General features: G+C 40.3%; 1 protein-coding gene across 1 annotated transcript; it reads right to left on the bottom strand.

Moving 5' to 3' along the window:
• Nucleotides 1–1080: 1080 nt before the first annotated feature.
• Nucleotides 1081–20064, bottom strand: PARVG (parvin gamma). Its single transcript, XM_015870123.2, has 13 exons — nucleotides 19879–20064; nucleotides 16493–16594; nucleotides 15944–16008; nucleotides 13209–13311; nucleotides 12204–12344; nucleotides 11689–11804; nucleotides 10837–10892; nucleotides 10013–10035; nucleotides 8542–8603; nucleotides 8362–8430; nucleotides 7306–7407; nucleotides 3747–3819; nucleotides 1081–2347 (listed from the first exon to the last, which is right to left on the bottom strand). Exons 2-13 carry the CDS (start codon nucleotides 16569–16571, stop codon nucleotides 2268–2270), a joined length of 969 nt encoding a protein of 322 aa, XP_015725609.1. The 5' UTR covers nucleotides 16572–16594; nucleotides 19879–20064; the 3' UTR covers nucleotides 1081–2267.
• Between the last annotated feature and the right edge of the window lie 690 nt (nucleotides 20065–20754).

Below are 20754 nucleotides of genomic sequence, written 5' to 3'. Positions count from 1 at the left end.
TCACCAGGTGCTCAATCATTGGTTCAGGCAGTGATTTAACAAACCCTACACACCTAGCTACAGGCATTATAAGTAAGAAACCCAATACCTTAATAGTCTGCCATGCTTTTCCATCTGAAATGGCTTACTGTCTAGGATTTAAACACAAACATGGTTCTATTAAATACCAAGAACCAAACTTCCTCCAACAGAAATCTGCAGAAACACAAGCACCAAACTTACTTGTACCAGAGGAGCAGACCATAAAAACTCCGAGCACACCAAGAAAAATCCGTATTTCCTTGAGCTCTGATAATCACCCAGCCGGGCAGCACCAGTTCATCCCACACCACAGCCCAGAGGCTGTACAAAATCAATATGCTGGAAACAACTTGTGGTCACCAGCAGCACGGAGGAGATTCAGGTTAAGCTCCTTGGTGGAGGAGGTTGTGCTGTGTAGTGTCCTGCCCAGAGGCACTCCTGCCTCTTGCTCCTGTCCTCTGTCAACAACATCCCTGTTTTATTTGCCCAGTAATGACTTACTGCACAATTTGCTTGCAAAATTACAGCCTAAGCAGAAGGGATCTGCAAAGTAAGAACAAACTTTAAGGTTTCTCAGCCAATTGTTTGAGTCCCATTAAGGAATAAAGCAAGAGACGTAAGAGAAATGCATGTGAAAGAAATTTTTCACTTAAATCTTTTGAAATAGCAGATACAACTTTTGCTAGGGAAGCAACCTGATCTTGCAGCTCACTGGCAACACACATTGGAATTTTCTCTGTAAAGACATAATGAGATTATTATTAGCACAAAAGGGATTACCTTCACAGCAGTTTGAAGAATGCTTTCCTTTAGTTGCTGTGCATTATTACTTCGTTCAAAGGAAGGACTTAAAGACTTCTCATTATTGCTATCTAAGGATCTTCCTCTGGCTGGGTGATAAGGAACTAGACACAACAAATTCTTATCTTTAAATGCCACCACTCACACTCAGCATGCTTCAGTTTCCCATTACTACACAGATGGAGGATTGGATTGGAGATCAAGTGTCAGAGTAGCTGACTGCACAAAATTAAATCAGTTTAGAGAGAGAAGCCAAAATAATATCAAAACTTTCTTTTAATTACATCTCAAGCTTTATGCAATACAAACATGACATAACTTTAAGGTTAAGGGAGCAGACAGAGGTTTCGAAAGAGTCCTGATTTAAAACACCAGAGAAAGAGAAGGGTCATGGTTCTCAAGAGTTGTGGTTAGCAGGCTGCATGCAAAGCGTCCCACTGGGATACATGGGGACTGTTGTCAGACAAACACTGCTAAGAGGATCCCAGAGGAGTTTAAACCCCCCAGCATGAATATGCTGTTGGAGGTGGCAGAAACTGAGAGTTTCATTCCACCCATTCATGGTGGTCTCTACTTCTACCAGCTGCAGAACTGACCAGCATCTGCCACCTCTGTCTGGAGGGAAATGCGGTCATGTCAGTCTCTTCTGTAAAAGTGCCTGGTGTGGCAATCATCATTCCCACTAGCAACACATAACATATGGGCTGCAACAGGCTGGAGCTGTCCAGTTTGGCATTAGCTTGTCAAAGAAACCATGGCATTCTTCTATGCAGGAGCTCCCTTTGGTTACTGCAGTCTCATGGCAGCACGTGATCCTGAGTCTCTTTTCCAGATTGGAGAAGGCAAGTGATGAGGCTTTCATCAAACGCTTTGCTAAGTGCCAATTTCATTTTGGCTACTTGTTCTTTTGGTGCCTGGTCCACATCCTCCATCTGACAACAGGTGAGCACTTGTGTAAAGAAATTTCTGAACCTGAGCTTCTATAGTGTCTGTAATCTTCACAGAGAAGCCGTGGTTGGCCTTCCCCCTCTTCAGAGTGAATGAGAAGCAAAAAAGCAGGGAGGCTGCAGTAACAGCTTCCACACTCATCCCCGGGAGCAAAGAATCCAGTCTCAAACAAGCACGCATTACACTTATGTGCAGCATCAGGAGATCTCAGTATGAACAAACTCTTGCTCCAGCCATAGAATTACACAATTCACTGGCCTGGACATGCACATACTTGCAGTTACACAGGCCATCTTTATGTCATTTTGCACAAATACATACTTGCATATGCAGTGTTAATACAGCAAGTGTCATACACAAGTGCATGCATATACAGGGTGGCAAACAGAGCTGGGAATCCAAAAACCAGACCATGGCATTCTAGCACAAGAAAAGAAGAAAAGGAAAGAAAGGGGAAAATAAGAAAAAGAGGTGATCTAAGCTCTTGGCCTCGCTCTTCACGTTTCTTTAGCCTTGTATTTGGAATACAAGCAATACAGAATCCGCATTGTAGTCTTCAGATCTCCTTTCACAATATCTGTGGATACACAAGAAAGAACAAAACCAGATGGGAAGCAAGATGGGGATGCATAGCAAGAACAAAGAAGATAATTTAACAGGACTTTACACCTTTCATTTTTCACACACCTTTCATTGTTTATGATTCTTCTGTGGTATGAATCATACAGGGAATTGCCTGATACTATTTTTTGGTCACTTTTCTATCATGTTTTGCTGCTGTTGGTTGTTCTCATTTTTGATTTTAGTTTTCAGCTTCCACATTCTTGTTACGCAGCCTTCCGCTGTGTTTAACATTTGCAATGGAAGATGGTAACTAATAGAGAGTGTCTACTATTCTTCTAATATTGTTGTAAATCATCAGAAGAAACAATGAAACACCACTAGATGAGCTCCCTGAACAGTAAGTAGTGTATTTGTAGTAGGCACCCCTAAATCATATTAAAATTGATTACTAACTGAGGACTTTCCCTGTGAAGCTGAAGAATCTGTGGGTGTTGGCACCAATGTTTGTTTTTTCAAATGATCAAACATGTATTTGAGGCAGTAGAGAATAGTCAGAGGAAAGGAAAAAACAAGGCTTTAGCTCTTTTCATATAAAAAGCTGATCCTGGCATGGAGATCTGAGCTCATGACAGTTACTTGTTACATATTTAATACAAATAGCTTTCTAAAATCATAGTTCTATGCCTCATGGCCAAAGGCCCACAGTTCATACATGCCCATCCTGCAAATTTCCAGCATCACTAAAGTGATGGAAGAAAATGTCAGGCAATTTTTAAGTAGGAAAGTTGGACTCAATCAAGGGATTTTTTTTTGGCAAGGGACATACAGGAACATACATCCCAATAAAATCGGGCACAAAGCACTGACTCAGCAATGTAAGCATTCACTTGAATGACAGAGATCAAGATTCAGCTCAGAAGTCTGAACTAGGCAGAGCAACAGCTGAGACCTATGAATGTCACGTTCACCGGCCACTCTGGGTTTGGATGAAGCAGTCAGTCTTTCTGATTCTCAGGACATTTTCTGAAAGGTGTCTTCCCATATAAAACAAGTTTGCTTTTGTATCACCTAAACTTCTTATGAGACAGGAAAATGGCTTTCCCTCCAGCTCAGCTGCTCTAGTTCAATAAGAACTGCCACTCTTCTAAATCTGTGACAAACACTGACTTATTAAACAGTTTAAATTCAGCATAATTAGTATATCTGTAATACTGTAACATCTTTAGCATAGAAATTTAAAAAAAAAAAAAATCAGCTTTATTATTATTCATTCTGAACAAGGAGCTATGGCTCAATCATATAATGCAATGCATGGGTGTCACACTGCAGAAGCTAGTCTTCAGTCACCCTTGGTTTTGCTAGCCAGGATGTTAGCAGTGCTACTCCAGACAAGACTGTGTGCTATGACTCACCTTCAGAGTTCACAGAAAAGCTGAGAAGACCTCCATCCGTTAGCAAGTCCAATGCAAGGTTAACATTGTGAAGCTGTTGACAAGAGAGAGAGATCAGTGTAACAGAAAATACTGTCCATCTAGCAGCATAACAACCAGGATGTTTTTAGAAGTATTTCTCCAGTAGCTAGAATAAAATACTGACTCATAAATACATACTAATATTCATCTCCTTATTTTTGATGGAGTGGTTTTCAGAACTGCTGCCATTTATCATATAAAATCAGATGTACAATCCATCTCCAACAATATGTATCCCACCCATGCAGTGGGAATAACAATCCATTCATTTAAAAATAGACCTTGCATGAGAAAGTCTTCTGTTAATGGATGTTTCCACGGGGACAGCAGGACAGATTCACAACTGGATCTAACAAATGCATCAAATTTATTTCTACTTTTCCTTTTTTGTTGCTAAACAATGTCCATATGCTTACCATATTTGGAACCAAAAAAGAAAAAGTACGCAAGTAAAAAGTTGTCTAAGTTGTCTGTATTTCATTTAGGATTACCAAGACTGGAAATCTTCTGATCAGCTGTATTTGCAAGGTTTATGCTTGAACATATAAAGATGTATATACATGTAACAGTAGCCATGATATCCCTTAACGTTACTCCTGAGAAATTAAGCATACCTCTATGAATAAAGGCTGGGCTTCTTATCCCAGTTTTTCCTCACTTGTTTTTCTCTCACTTTCCCACATGAAAGTTACACCACAGGCAAATGCAGTAATGAAGAATGATATTTCAAAAATAATATAGCATTCAATTTACTAGCTCCTTACAGCTTAAGGGCAGCTATTTACTTGCACAGTAATTAGCAGGCTCTCTTCCTCTAATGATGTAACAAGGCCTGTAAGAACTTCAAATATTCTTTGTACATTTCTTGGGCTACTGAGCAATTTATCCTTCAGGAGGTACAATATTAATGCTGCCATACCGTTCCCTATTATCTTCTGACAACAAGCACTGGGGTCCCACGTGCATAAGCCAAGCAAAAACCGTGTGCTCTGGAGTGAAGTGATAGATTTATGTTTTACCTGGTTCTGTGATTTACAAATAACTGAGATTGACAGAATTTGAGCTTGTTTTCTTCTTCTCATACTCAGCAGACAGGAGAGCTTAAGCTCATACCAATCTACACATTTTTTCTGATCAGAATGAATAAATCAAATGTTTTCTTATTGAATCAGCAAAGGTAAAAGGGTCTCATTTTCCTCCCTGTAAGCATCTGAGATTTTCAAGGGAAGGAAACATACAGATTTCAAAGTAAATCTTCAGACAGAAATACTGATAATTACCTAAGAAAGGCAACCTAGAAAAGTTGCTCCATCCAGCCACACTTCCACACTCAAAAAGAGATGGCAAATTCTCTAGGATTTACGATCTGACAGCGATCAGATTTGTTTGACAGTGATCAGATATTCCAGCTCTGGGACTGGTTTGACAAAAACTACCAAGTCTGCACAGTTGTGATAAGCACAGGGGCCCTCTTAGGCCTTATCACCTGGCCACACCAAGTTCACCCTTCGCTCCAGCCTGATAATTCCATAATTCAATCCCTTGTTTCATGATATATGATTTTCTATAGTTCCAGAACCAGACCTTACTTACAGCTGCTTATAAGCCTTGCTGTTTGTAAGAGACACCCAGAAAACCTGAACAAAAGGAACCCACTCACAGCACCTGCGGGCTGGTCACCGCCAGCATTTCGGCTTCCCTTTGCTCAGCTCTCCTGCCCATGCAACATGAGCTCCCATCCTCCCTATCTCATTTAGTTTTCGTTTCTATTTTCCTTGTTGGTATCACAACTTCCATTCCAGTTTCCTCTCCTTGTGACTCATGTAGTTTGGAACTACAAGCTTCCAGCTTGAGTGCAAGTTGGTGCACTGCACTGATCTCAGTGGTGCATGTGGTTGTCACACTTTTATTACATGAATGACATGTTTTAAATATCAACAAAGGTTATATTTTCAAACTTTACTGTACCAATTAACGTCTAAAATGGCAGGGAGTAAGACAGCACATGGGAATTGAAAGACATATTTTATGTTCAAATGACAGCTGAACCACAGTAGCTCAATATTTTTAGTTGTACTGTCATCTTGCTTTCTTTCTTGTAATAAACATCAGACAAGAGTAACAGTAAATAACACTTTGGCAAAGTATTCAACAGCAAATACAGCTTTTGAAAGTAACTTTGCTAAAATGAAATTGCTGGGATGTATAGCATTGAATTGAACCAGCATGTAGTCCCTCTATAACCTCCTCTGAGGCTAGTGACCATTGGAAGCAGGGTAAGAACTAGGAATTCTAATCTCTGGTTTGTACATAAAATGTAGAGAAGCATCTCATTTCTTGAAATCTGTGCAAGCCAGAATAGGGCTCATACAAAAAGAAAAACATTATCTACAAAATATTAAATTAAAAAAATATTCATTGACTTCTTCTGATGGAAGTTATTGAAAATACTTGAAGTTTGTACTTAATTCAATAAACCAGAGCACACAACTTTGAAAACTGAGTGGAAGAGAAGAAAGGGAAAGATTTTATGCTTTGATTTTATTTAACTCTTGGGTACTTCCCATCGTCTTAGATATAAAATCTGAATTTTCCTAACGCCTTTAACAGTCAACCAATTTTGACAAAATCTGAACCTACATCTCAGTCAGCTGTGCTTTTAAATGCTTTGATGATCTCCACAGAAGTATCTATTATTGAAGAAGGGATCTCTGAGAATTTTCATCACAGATAAATAGTGCCTGGGGAGATGAGCTGCAGTGAGACTGGGAATCGACATTTGTGTGGGAAACCCTGAATGTAAGTCGCATCAGAAGAGAGATTCCCTTTTCCAGTACCTCTAGAGCACAAACGATATGAAACATTTCATCTGCAGAGAACCAAATGAATACAACCCAGGAAAAACATTCAGGGTTTCAACTGCCTGGTAGAGGTTGAGAATGGAGCCAGGCAAGGACAACTGGGTACATTACAGCTCCCAGACCTGGGGGAAGAAAGGAGGTATATTCTCAAGAGCTTCTAAAGTACAGAAGGGGCCTTCAAAATGTTCTGGTCATGTCTCAATTATGGTATATTTTTAGGATGGCATAAGGAAAGCTATATGAATCTAATTCTGTTATGCAAGATATGTCATCCATTTAACAATGTCATCTGTAGGACAGACTTGTAGGAGGACAGCACACCAACCCCTTGCTGCAGAGAGACTCTGTTTTTAACTGGAAGGCTTCAGAAGAATGCATCTGCATAAATAAATGCAATTAACAATAGCTCATATCACATAAGACAATACATTTTTGATGACAATAACACATCCCAAAGTATTCGAACAGCACCATGTACCTGCACATGTACTGTACATTACCAGCAAGCACCGTGCGTGCATATAGCTTTATACACAGCAGCAGTTACAGCAAGACATGGTGCTCTTCTGACATATGGAAGCAATAAATACACAAGATATTTGAAGCTTCAGGCTCTAAGTGATTAAATAACAACTTACCATCTCTGTGGTGCTGGCTGGAGTCAAAAAGAAATCCCTTAAATTCAGAAAATAACCTTCTAGTTGTCCAATTAACAGAAGTAAAATAACCCCGTCTGCAAACTGGAAGAGGAATGATTTGAATATTATTTATTATGTGAGCTTTTAGTAAATTCCAAAGATAAACAGCACTCTAGTGATAAGGGAATTGCAACGCTACTCTGGCAACCAGACAGCCCAATGACTCATCCTCCTCGACCTCTCAGACAGCACGCTTCATACATACTTACATAAGGCTCCTAAACTCATATTAAACAAAAAAATACGACCTCAGGAAAGGACCACTATTAAAACAAACTGTTCCAGATGTGAAGAGACTTTAGACAGCCACAAGTGACAAACACATGAATACACTTGTGTACAGTGCCTGTGATTTACGACAAAAGCTTCCCAGAACTTCCCTTCTCACAGGCTGATTTCTCTTGCTGCTATAGTGTATGTGTCCATGGAAGCCAAGAAAAAAGCACCAGGGACACCCCTGAAATCTCTCCCCATCCCTTGCTTCATCCCCAAGAACCGTGCAGGCGTGATTGAGCCTTTGTTTGCTGTGCATGGGAGGTGATCCAGAGCTGTCCAGCAAGCACTTCTGCAATTTCAGGTACTCTAAGGAAGGTCGATGTTCAAAGGATGAAGTTCTGCCATTTAAAGGAAATCAAGCCTTCCCACCCTGCAGCAAACCCCGCATTAAGGATCACTAAACACCAGCAACCAACCTGACTTTCAGTGTAATTGTCAGAAATCAGCCTTACTTCAGAAAGATGGGAGTTCAGTCAACTCTGAAAATGACTCCCAATAGCATTACAAGGAATGCACAGTATTCAGTACAGGGCTGTATTTTTCCATTTCTTAGAAGTTTCTCAAGCTTCAGAGACTGCAGCCTGATATCTTAACCCAAAACTAGACACAATCATTACGTTGCTAAGTTTAAAACTGATAAAGCACAAAGGAGGGATCCTAATGGTAAAGAAAACACTCAAGTAAATGACAGACGATAAGATGCAGTTCAGTGCAGGCTACCTGAGATTCCATGTCTTTCACATTTAATCCCAATTTTCCAACATGCTGGTTGACAAACTGCAAAAACACCTGAGGAAAACAGAGGGGGAGGAATAAAAGAGCACTTTTTTCAGTGAAGTCATGAATTATGTTTCACCCAACATATTTTGTTGTCTATTAAGGAATAAATAAATAAATTACCTTTTTTACATCATCCAGTCTTTCAGGAGCACGGCTAAATAATTCATCAAAGGCATCATCCGCTGTATCAAAACAACATTAATTGGTACTGTTTGGAATAAACTGTCAGACCACAGGTTTAAGATGTATTGAGAAGGAGAAAGGCAATCACACCTTATAAACCAGGTAAGACAAATGTTCAGGGAGAAGGGAAAAAAATCCTGCTTTTGGATTTAACAGAGGTAGAGGCTTCTCTTTAGCCTGATTATACCAAATTTAATTCATTCAGCTCTGTAATTTTTACCTGTAGATGTTCTCAAGATTTGTACTGCACCAATTCTGGCAGCAAAACTAAATGGGGAATAGATTTCTAGGGTGCAGGTGGGCAAATGCAACTCTGCTTAAGGAAGGTTCCTCTGGAAAGCCAGTAACGGGGAATCCTCAGCTGTGAAGGTTTGCCCTCCCTCCCTGCTGGGAAGGTGAATGGGATCCCATCACATCTCAGAGCCAGGCTGCAATCTGCAGCAGTCACACAAACAAGAGAGCCCTCTTCTGGAGCTGTGCTATGAGACTCCTTTCAGTCTTTGTTAAGCAAGCCGTGTTAAAAATAGATGGAGGCAGTATTCTGAAGAGTGTATTTCAGATTTCTTTTTCCAGCAGAATCAATCCATTGGAAGAAATACTCAATTACAGTATTTTTCACTATTTCAGCCCACACTAGAGGACAGTCAGGGGAATAAGTGATAAACATGTATTAAATGATACAGTTTGCACCTCTGCAAAGTACGAAATGCTAATACAAAGGGCTCAGCAGAGAATTAAAACAGTTGCACCGATTTACCAGGGATAAAAAATGCTCCTTTGCAGCAAGGAGCAGCTCATGTTGTGCCAGCCAAAGCCTCAAGCCAAAGCTTGGGCAGTTCCAAGACATTCTGCAGGCTCTGCACGCGTGCACAATTTTCACCTCAAGTGTTTCATAGCCCTCAAAAGCCCTAAAGGTAAAATCTCCAAGGAGGCTGCTTGCTTTAGCAAGCTGCTACCCATAACCAAGCACCAGATTTCAGAACCCTATTTGAAAGCTGAAGAAAGGAAAGGACATTGAAACTATTGAGGCAAGAAGAAACACAGTTCTCATGGCACTGTGTTCATAAGTAGTTCCAACAGAGAATGAGATCAGCACAGACTAATTATTTCTGTTAATTTAAGGCATACTTTGTCCCCAGCCAGGGCTTCTCTGCTGGGTCATCAGCCCACTGCATCATTCCCTGTTTCATCTCCCACCCGCAGCTTACAGGCAAAGGGACTGTCCAGCTTCCAAGACATAATGTGTTGGATGTCCAGACTTTAATAGAAGACATTTTGAGAAATCAATGAGTCTCCACTAATTCTAGTGGAAATGTAATGATTTTATCATGCGGTAAAAATCGATCCCACTTTGGGGCATAATAATACATAATGGAGAAACGCTGCATTTGGCAATGCCAGTACTTACTCGACTGCTCTTCTGAATTCTCTCTAGAGGTGCAATAAAAAAGAAAGAATTAGAAAAAGCATTCAATAGAACTAATGTTATTCATAAGCGAAGCTTATCTGGGCCATCAGGCACCTTGTAAAGCAGAAAATACAGTACGAAGTGCCATTAACTTTATGTCAGAGTAACTTTCCAACAGATGCTTTTAAGCACACTGTATATCTGTGCAGACACTTGGAAGCATATGAGAATTTAACTGGCCCACAGACCAATGAACGTTTATTTTTAAAACACAACCCATAATAACCTCTTGTACTAAGTTGCTCATGAAATTAAAATTTGAAGATGTTCTAGCATATAAAAGACAACAGTAGGAAACTGTTTCTGGTTCTTGGAATGACGGTCATATTTTCTTGGTGTAAAGATGATATCCTGCCAGATCTGTAATAACCACAATACCTCTCAAACCCAGCAAGCTCAAACCTTATTTCATCAGCATCAAAATAAGCAAAAACCTGCCTCCTTTCTCTTAATTTATGGAGGCAATAAAAACAAATGAATAGTAGATAGAAACCACTGTGGCTTTATAAAACGGCCTGTTTATTTTACAGTGAATTTAGAGTACTGGATGTTTATTACTATTTTTATTACTGTATTCCGTGGCAATAACAACCTCGTAAATACTCATATACATTCTTGTAGAAAAATTTAAATAAAAAGTAGAAGATGCATATGCATTTTTGTCATCATCATAATATCAGATATTTTTTGTTTCTAAGGGGAAAAACGCCCACAATATTTCCTTTCTGATTGACAGTGTACAAACCAAATATATCCCCTCTTACTTGCTTCCAGTGATATATTCCACCCCATTTGCTGTCTTTAATCCTTTGGAGGTGTTCTGTTAAACAGAAAATATATATTTTTGGTTTTGTTATGCAAAACAATCTGAAAGCATTAGTGACAATTTCATGAACTGTCTACTGCCTTAAATGACTACCAGCGAGCATTTATCAAGAAGCCCAGCTCAATTACTATAGGCATTTTGAGAGGCTGCTTCTCATTTCTGCTCTCCAACCAAGAATGACCTGTTCCCTTCAGGAGCATTAATTTCTCTTGCGAAGAAACAGCTCACCGCCAAAACCCCACCATCTCCATTACCACTGCCCTCTCTATCTCAGGGCTAATATCCATTTCTGATACAGTGGTTTCACAGATAATCCCCCCTGATTTCTGTGCTCTGAGGTACCCGCGTCCACACAGGGCACTAGTGGGAGGACTGCTTTATAAAGAGTCTGACTTTTTACTGGTGGGAAGGATTCACGCGACAGTTACCACTGAAACTGCCATGTAGTGGTGCTGATTTTTGCAACTGTATCCCAAACCACTGGCTTTTCAATATTCTCCTGAAGCCCCAGAGCTAACTTCAAGAAACACAGTGGAGGAAGGAAGCATGCAAATCTCAGCTCATAGAGAAACACATCAAAATGTGACCCCAGCACCTCTCTTTTTAAAGTTACGGCATCGGAACTAAGCTCAAAAATTTATGGCCTAGTCATTAAATTGAAAGACGCAGTTCACAGAAAATAAGACTCCCATTTACTGTTGCACACAGATTTCTCCTTAATTATAAACAAAATTAGGTCTCGTGAAATGTTTCTAAAATATTCAGTGACAAATATTAAAGCCATAAATACCTCAATGGTGATTGTTTCCACATGAACGTTTGGAGGAAAAGCCAGACTGGGCTGGAAGTGCTTTGCTATTGCAACCAGAAGATGCAGTGTGCTCAGTAGGTCCTTTGCTAAAATAGCTAAACCATGTAAAGAAAGAAAACAAAGTTTATTGTGCAAAACAATTAAACCTCGCTGTAAAATCCTAAGTTCTTCCTGGACAGAGCATCCCAAAGTCACGGTAACACAGATGGGACATCAAGCTGGGGTTTATATCACATCACAGTTCAGCAATACCACATCTTAAAAGTCTTTTTTGTGAGACATTCACGTGGATGCTAAAGGCTGTTAAACCACATATCTGGAGGACACAGCTGCACCTAGTCAGGGACAGATATTCTCGTCTCACTTGTGGTTCAACTAATAATTGCAAACAGGTCACTTCATTACTTTTCTGGCACTCCACTGCTTCACAGCAGTCTTACAGCAGAAGAAGCCTTGGGATGGTTAATTTTGTCCTGTTTCACAGCTGCACCTACCTTCCACACTCCATTTCAGCTGACTTTCTTCCAGTTGCAAACACTTAGCCACAGCTTCCAGAATCACAGAGAGCTTCTGACGCTGTTTTTTTTCTGTTAATGCTATCTTGTCAACATCCAGCTTGAGAGATCCTAGATTTTCTTTGACAGAGAGCCCACATAAAGAAGATGGATGCATTTAACACCATCACAGAGAGGGAAAAAAATCAATATAAAATCACAGCAAAGCGCACAAAGTCTTGTTCCCAATGCCCAGTACTATTTAACAGCTCCCATAGCTCAGACCCACAGACAAAGCATATGCCTTGCCGGACTCCCACACTCTCTGATAGCCTCAAGTAAAATCAGCAGAACTCTAAAGGTCTCAGCCTGTTCTTTAGAGCAGCATCTCCCATCCCCAGCACTCCACAGTGCTCCTTATCTGAGGGGAAGCTACAGGAATTCAATACATGAATCCTTCCTGTAGGCACTGCACAAGGACTGTACTAACTCACACACACATAACTCATTGCTCAGACAAGCAATCTATGAAAATAAGCCAATCCTATTAACTCTGCTATCTTCAGCCTTGAGGAAAAGAAGATGGGATTTGAAAGGAGTGCCACAAAAAAGAAAAACAAAGCAGGGACAGGAAAACTGAAGAAGCAAATGGACCAAGAGGCTGTTCCAAGAGGTCACATCTTTAATAAATAGATAATCATCAATTCATAGTATTAGATCTGGAACTTAAAACAAAAAAGCTGGAAAACATGCAAATATTTGTACTGATCCCATTCAGTGTTTCTGGTAGCATCATCATTTGCCTTTGTGCTCCTGGCTGATGCTAAAGACTTCCTGAGAAGACAAACAATAATTGAATAAAACAATAGTGGATCACTAGGCATCTGTTCAGAATTGCCTTTATCACAACTTATTCACAGATCTTTCCATTCAAGAGTACGTTTATTCTACCTTTGTAAAGTCTTTCCATTATTGATTTGTGAGCTTAACTCAGAGGCAGCTTACCTAAGAGATGATGAAGTACCAGCCCATCATACAGATCTTCTTCCAAACTTCTAACTACTATGTGCTCTGCTTTCAGAGTTGTGTTAATCCAGTCAATCAGCAGCTGTGGAGGAAAACAAAACAGCTGACAATTATATTTTTGTCTGGACAAGTCATCAGTGCTCTGCCATGTTTCAGCTCTCTCTCTGTAGTCTCTTATTTCATTTTGCTTTCTACCTCTATTTCCTTTTTGCCTTTTGGTTATTTTTGAAGAAAATTGAAGTTAAGTGTCAGTTAGTTCTTCCTAATAATACAAGGCTCGTTGGTCACTTCTGGGCAAACTTTTAGGTAAGACAGGTACCTCCCAAGTCATATTCTCATGAATTTTGTAGAAACAGATATACAGGGAAGAAGGCAGACCCTACTGCCACTTCCATTAGGGCGAAGGCTGTATAGTAGACCTCCAACCCCCTGCCTTTATTAGCAATCAGAGAATTCACACACAGACAAAAGTTTGTGAAAGCCTTCTCTCATTCTGTGAGTTGTATCCTGCATGTATGAGACCAAAGGAGCTCCTCAGCATTTCCCCGAGCCCTTATTAAGTCACATATGCTAATACAAAGGCGAGAGGACATGCTGAAGCAGAACTAAAAAGTAGCAGCCCCAGCTGGTTACTAATAAGAATCTCTTGAAAAAAATACATATATTGCTCATATTGCTATTTTTACTGCTCCAAGTGAGTGCTTGGAGTATGTCATACGGGTGATATCCTCCTTACTTGATGTCAATATAAGAGACAAATCATAGCATATCCCTGTATGTTAGCCAACCGTAAGAAAAATAGAAGAAATGGTTTATAAAAGAATAAAAATAATGATCTCTGAGATGCTTGAAACTGCATGAGAAAAAAATGCCTACCTCAGGCACTCTCCTGAACTGAGGAGCTCACAAAGCATGCGTAGCACACTTCCTCAACAAAGAAGTAAACGGTGTTTTCCAGCGCAGAAAGCTCTGTTCCTGCTAGTGCTTGCAGGTTAAGACCTGGTGATGTCTAGGTGGGCAAGGGCTAGACACGTACACCAAGTGTCATGGACAGGAAAGACCAAAAAGCAGAAAGTACTGCCAAGTACAGACGTGTGAAACTCCTTGTTGGACATCTCAGCTCTTTACAACCACAACCGCAGCATGTAGCTCATACTACTCTTTCAAGTCCTGTTACTGGGGTCCCACTCAGCTTCAGAGCAGTGTGCAAAAGTGAATAAATTCAGAAAGGAGAAAAGGAACACCTAAAGATGTTTGCTACTGGCTTCTAAAGCAACCATCTTCTCTTTTACACATTCTTCAATATTTACAATAACTACAGTGAGCCATTTCACATTTCTTAGCTCTTCAGAACAAAAATACAATGCAAGACCATCTTTTTTCAAGTTAAGTAAGGATCTCCACAGCTTCCTCTCTCCACCTCAAGCTCATCTCTGAAAGAGCCACAAACACTCCAGTTCAAGAGGGCAAACAATGGCAGTGATGGCACATGAAGGATGCCTGCCTTTGGGTCCCCATTTCCACCTTGCCATCTCCCACAGAGAAGACAGACAGCGACAAACATTCTTACAGGAGTTTCTGAGAGGAAAAGAAACAAGCACTGAAGCTCACAGAAATCTCCATATAGTAAGGAATCTCTTCATTTTTGGCAGTCTGGAAAGAACAAATGCAATGTCTCTGTAGACAACATAATTGCATTTCGTGGCATTCACCTTTCAAGATTTTCTCTTTCACACAAAAACATTGTGAAAGCCTGACACAGAAATTAAATATTTTTGATCAAATGTGCATGAAGGTTTAAGAAAACATAATAAAGAAGCACACATATTTATGGATTTATGAATGCCATATAACACACACATCAGCACAAAGCCTAAGCTTGTTTTTGTAATATTTCTAACGCTTTTAGTATCTCCATAATGCAAGAAGTGCCAGTCTCAAAAGAGACATGCCACTTTTCTTGCAGGAAATTTCAGTATGCTAGCCTTCCCCTGGGCTATGCCACTAGAAAAATACAGTGATTGAATGCACAGGGGGAATTTTCAAAATTACTTGGAAATAAAGCACTTTCCCGTGAAATAGGATTCATCCGTCACAGCTACCTCAAGCAGACAATGAACTGCACAACAGCTTGAGGGCTTTTCTGCTCTGTTCCAGTGGTGACTTGCACACCCTCACTCCTCCTTACTCTGTTATTTATTAACTCATCAGGCTGCACCTTAGCTTGCGCCAAGCCAGCAGCCATCAGGAAGCTGCAGACACAAGGCAGAGGACAAGAGAGAAAACTGCTGACCATCACCATAGCAATTTCACAGCCTGCTATCAAAGGATCAGGGAAACCAACTTCCATGTACTCAAACATCTCCTGTTAGTCATAACAAGCACTGACATGGATTTCCTTTCAATCACAGCTGTCTGTCCTGGATGGATTCTTAATGCCGTGACACTATCGATACAGCCTTTATACATATGTTCTGAGAGGTCATACAAGAAAAATCACAGATTTTAAACCTGCTCTCCACTTTACGCACACAGCACATAAAGCTTAGAATTGTACTTGACAAAGCCCAAGTGCCAGCATCAAGAAGTGCCCATGCCCTTAGAGAGCTGGGTCTGGGGCCAAGGAACTGAGTAATTTACATGGCTGAGCAGCAACGCAGCAGGTCACAGCAATCTCAGGTAAGAGTTAAACACAATAGTAAAAGAAATTGTACCAGCTTTAATTCTTCCAGTTTGGGATTGTTGCTTGAGGTGGGTTTTATGAGTTTCCTTTTCTCTCCTATGAAGGAAAGAAACAAGATCAATTACAATTATCAGATATGACTCACACAAGTTTTATAAAATCTGCATTATCACTAACTGACATATGTAGAAACTGCCATTTTTTATTTCAACTGGTTCCCCACAAGGAAGAAAATGACTTATCAAAATACTAATGATGGCAGTCAGAAGTTATATTTCAATGTAATTCAAAATGATAAATATAGAGGGACAATCCTGGAAGCAAACAAAAGTTAGGCAGACCTTTATGTATGAAATATCAATTTCAGTTAAAGAATCAGCTAGGACTTGTGTTGCTGCTTCATTATCTGCTTCAGGAGAGTCAGAGGCCAAACTACACACGTCACAGCATTTACTTGCTGCTGATGAAGCCAGAAGACTACTGTTAAAAAATACATGATTCGTTTGTACTACAGTTTTTCTGCTTGTCTCTTCGGGTCGCTCCTTGGACCTTTTTATGTCTTGGTTCACAAAGTACGTACCTGGAGTGATGACATTCTCAACAAAGAATTGATTAAGGGCAGCAGGTTGTGTAAATGCATTTAAGAAGTCTGCGTCCATTGTATTTTTTCACTCCTGGTTACCTGATAAAAGATACAGAGTGAAAGGAAACACAAGTAAAGAAGGCATGAATCTAACAAATTAAGTGTTAGGAAGAAAACAATTGAAAGGGCTTTTGTTTTGTTGGGGTTTTTTAGTTATTATTTAATGACTTATGGATCACTTCTAAAAACAATCTGAAATTAATATCTAAATGTGTATTAAAAAAGTAAGGTTAAAAATAAGCTTCAATTTTCCTGTTAATAATCAGAATGTAGGAAAGGAAGTCCTTACGTACAAAAACTTGCCTTCATTCCAACTAATTGTTTCATCTGAATTAATTAGTAAAATCTTTTTTCAATTTACATTAAAAAAAAAAAAAAGCTTCCGGTTTCTAGATATCAATACATATCAATACATATAAAAATGATCGACACTTAAGAACAATTAAATCAAGAATGCAGTAGTTCAATTAGACACAAGCTTACAAATACAAGCAGTTTCCTTTACTAGACCATCTGGTATGGTTGTATAAAAAACACAGCTTCCTTCTGGGTATACAACCTCAACTTCATGTTAGATTTAGCTGCACAGCTTCTCAACCATTTGTACTTTACACAGAGACTGCAGAATGACCTTCCTACACAGCCGAGCCATCTTTGAATGAAAGCAGAACAGCAGCACACAACACAGAGATGGAAATACCCTGCCAACAAACAATATTAAAGGCAGGCTTTTCTAAAATGGCTAGGAGCAGTGCAGGACAGCAGAAGGCAGGGAATGGAGCTGTGGGAGCAGGGATCTGTATAACCCTCCACACGTCCTACCAAACTGAAGTTCACTGCCACCAGCAATGATCTATGAAGAAGGGTCTGGCAAAGATGTCTCCTAATGTTCTCCTCTGCAGACTCTCTCAGTGTTCATTAAAGGCTCCAGTCAAAGTCCACTACAAACATGTATTTTAACACTGATCTTGGCAAGCCACGATTATTGGTAGGAAGTGGCAATTAAATACTTTTGTATATCGGTCTTGCAAACAAATTAGATACAAAATGCCCAGAAAATGACCAAGGAAAAAGAGTCACAAGGCAATTACTGTCATTACGGCTGCAAAATTGAACACTGTCACTAGAAACGTGGATAATAAACTAAGATACTTAAGAGAAATTGAGTCATTTAGTGCCTGGGAAGCAACTGAACTATCTAAGATGAGGCTGTCTAGATGTGACAAACTAGGAGAAAAGAGGTAATTAGTACAGAGAAACTCAAGTCCAACTTAAATTAGGTTTCTGGCACTTGTTTTGCCTTTGACAGTTTTACTCTAAAGCCCTATGTAATAAACCACAACTTACCAACTCAACTTCACTGCAATATTCAACTTGCACATCCCTTGCACTTCCTTTGGATATTTACACATCAAAATAAGGCATACTGCCTGCCACATCCTTTCATCTGTTTGTCAGAAAGCTACCTTTAATATTTGGAAGCCTGTAGGAAAGGGTCTGAAATTAAGAATTCACACTAGCTAAAGTTAATGCACTCCAAGGACTAGGTCTTGTGTGTCGCACTTGGTCAGAATGGTAAAATGGCCATCCTGGGTGAGACAAAATGTCTCACCCGATATCAGAGATAATTTGGATGCTGCTTGTCCCTTACAGCACCCAAAGTCAGATGCTTAGGGAAAAAGAAAACAAAGCAAGCGTTCACAAGTTACTTCCCTAACACAATCTCACAAGCTACAATACCCTGCTGCTCAGCCTTTCTAAACCAAAACTGGAGTCCTAGTGATTTGGTGCTGTCAGAATATTTAGTTCTCATGAACTTCCCAGCCCGCCCATGAGCTTTCTCCAATGCTACCACATCCTATTTGAATTGCTAGGAAACAGAACTGCACGGGTTTAGGATGGTGTCCGCAATACCCTCTGCATTGTTCTGCATGCCTTTCCTCTAATTCCTATCATCGTTTGCTTTACTGATCACTGCTGAGCATTGAGCTGACACGTGAACAGAACTGTCTATTAAAACTCCAAGATCTTATTCCTAAATACCAACACTGCTCTAAGCCCATCACTTATCCGTAGAATCAGTACTGTGTTCTCCCACTACATGTTTCACTTTGCGTTCACCTACACTGATTTCCAAAAGCCATTTCGGAGGCTAAGAACTGCAGCTCCTTAGCATTTAATAGACTCATTACTCGTTACTAATAATTAGCGCACTTCAGCAGTCTCTTGTGACAAGTCTCATTGCTGTGAGGCTTGATCTTAGGTAGTGGCCTTTCAAAAGATAACCTGCTGCAGAAACAGCGTGAAACAGAACAAAATGGGATCTGGACTCCTCCTTGGGTTTAATTGCTTAATGAGAAATTGGAAAGGATGGGAGATTTGATTCTCACCTGCAAGTTTCCACACTTCCCATAGCGCTCAAGTTCACTATCCAGAGCTGTTACTGACAGGCTATTTTTCTCTGGCCTCCTGCATGAATTATTTATCACTATTAGGAGGAGAGATCATTCTAGGAGACAACTGTTTGAATATTGATTGCAGTGGCATTTCACAGTGGAATTTCTTAATAAAATTGAGCTTTAACATTGTAAACTATTCAAACGAAATGGTTTTATGCGGTCCTTCGTTCTCTTTTACTGAGATGTCACAGCTTGTTCACTTTAAAAGCTACAGCTGTTGTATTCCTATTGCACCACCTGCCGTGGTGCCGATGAGTGAATTTTTTGCTAGGCCGAGAACTGGACTACATTGCATCATGCTGCAATGTAACGACAACAGATAAACCAACTCATTCTTTTAGTGAGCCAGTTCAGCTCACCTCACTTCTCACAGTCTTCTCACAGTCTGACATCATCCCTGATGTGTGATATAAAGCACTGGTGAGAGGACCGCGGTCCTCAACATCAGAATCGACGGTTGGATATACACAAGCACTCACCGACGTTACCAAATTGTTTCAATTGCTGAACTTCCTGTCCCAACAAGACAAAAGCCCTGCTCTGCATCAGCACAAGCACATTTCCTACGAACAGTTTTCTAAACAGATCACACAAACAGGGAACAAAGCCCAGTTTTGATGGCTGGTGATACTACTTCTGCCTTCAAAAAAGCAGAATAAATCAAGAGAGAGAACATGCGCCATGCACCCAGCTTAAAACTTACTTTTGCTTCCTTGCTCAGTATCAGGCTTTTCAAAGAGCAATATTTTGTCATTGGCATCAGAAGAGACACTGTCTCAGCAAGAACAATCCATGCGAAAGCATGAAGCTCTACAGCTGAAGAAAACAACACCAAAACTCCCCCTGAAAGAGTCCCAAACTTACAATTCAATTCTTCAGTATTTCTCCTGAAGCTCTTCAGACAGCAGCGCGATGCAGTTGCACAGGGGCTCGGTTCCACTGCACAGGGCAGCACAAAGCACGCACACTGTGCGTGGTGGAAGCTGCACCACTCCGCACTGACAGTACTTGAAAACGAAAGCAGAGTCATAAGCGGAACTTCATTGTCTGCGTGCTCAGTTCCTGCTGGTGACTGCAATAAACAGAAATACAAATGCAGGAAGCATGCATCCTCACAACTCCTGAAATGCCAGAAAGTATTAAGCAAGGTACTGTCCTTGTTTCATAGCACCACATCGTTTGCTAGTCCACATCGCTGCATGTTTTCTTTGCCTTTAATAAAAGATCCAGTGACAGATAAAATCATCATGGTACATTACACCTCTTACTCATGGTCCTTAAAGCTTTTTATAAGGCAGATCAGCACTTTTCTTCCTACCTGGCAGAAGGGGGACCTAGGCAGAAGGAAATGAGCTCATTTGTCCTTGGACAGCCAGTTAGTCACACCAGTGCCCCAGACGCTCATCTGGTACAAGCGTAACCTCTGCTAAGCAGATCTGATACTCTGCCTCTCCTTTTCTACCAGTGATTAAAGAGGAAAAGCTCTCCACAGCCATTGCTTTCCCTGGACATCTTTTCCAGGTATCACTTGCAGTTGTTAAGTCTTCCAGAATGAAAAAGCAATAGCTCTGCAGTCCTCAATGAAATCCCAGAACAAGACAGGAGACAGCCACGCTAATTAAGCCAGTCTGTTTTAACACTATTAAGGGACTGACTTCTGTGTTTAGCTCCACACCATAGATGAGAACTAATAGTTCTGCATGAGCTAAATAGGATGAAAGAAAGTGAGATGAAAACAGA

Source organism: Coturnix japonica, chromosome 1 (assembly GCF_001577835.2).
Source record: "Coturnix japonica isolate 7356 chromosome 1, Coturnix japonica 2.1, whole genome shotgun sequence".
Taxonomy (NCBI): Eukaryota; Metazoa; Chordata; class Aves; order Galliformes; family Phasianidae; genus Coturnix; species Coturnix japonica.
Note: the sequence above shows the minus strand (reverse complement) of the source record. Positions and strands in the feature narration are given on the sequence as shown.

Bases quoted from the DNA above. Each gene is read 5' to 3' on its own strand.
- PARVG (XM_015870123.2), bottom strand. From the start codon at position 16,571: ATGGACGCAGACTTCTTAAATGCATTTACACAACCTGCTGCCCTTAAT. The intron at 12,345-13,208 runs GTAAGCTGCCTC...TCTCTGTCAAAG, and splicing joins GGTACTTCATCATCTCTTAG to AAAATCTAGGATCTCTCAAG. The intron at 10,893-11,688 runs GTATTTATGGCT...TCTGTTTAACAG, and splicing joins TGGAAACAATCACCATTGAG to AACACCTCCAAAGGATTAAA.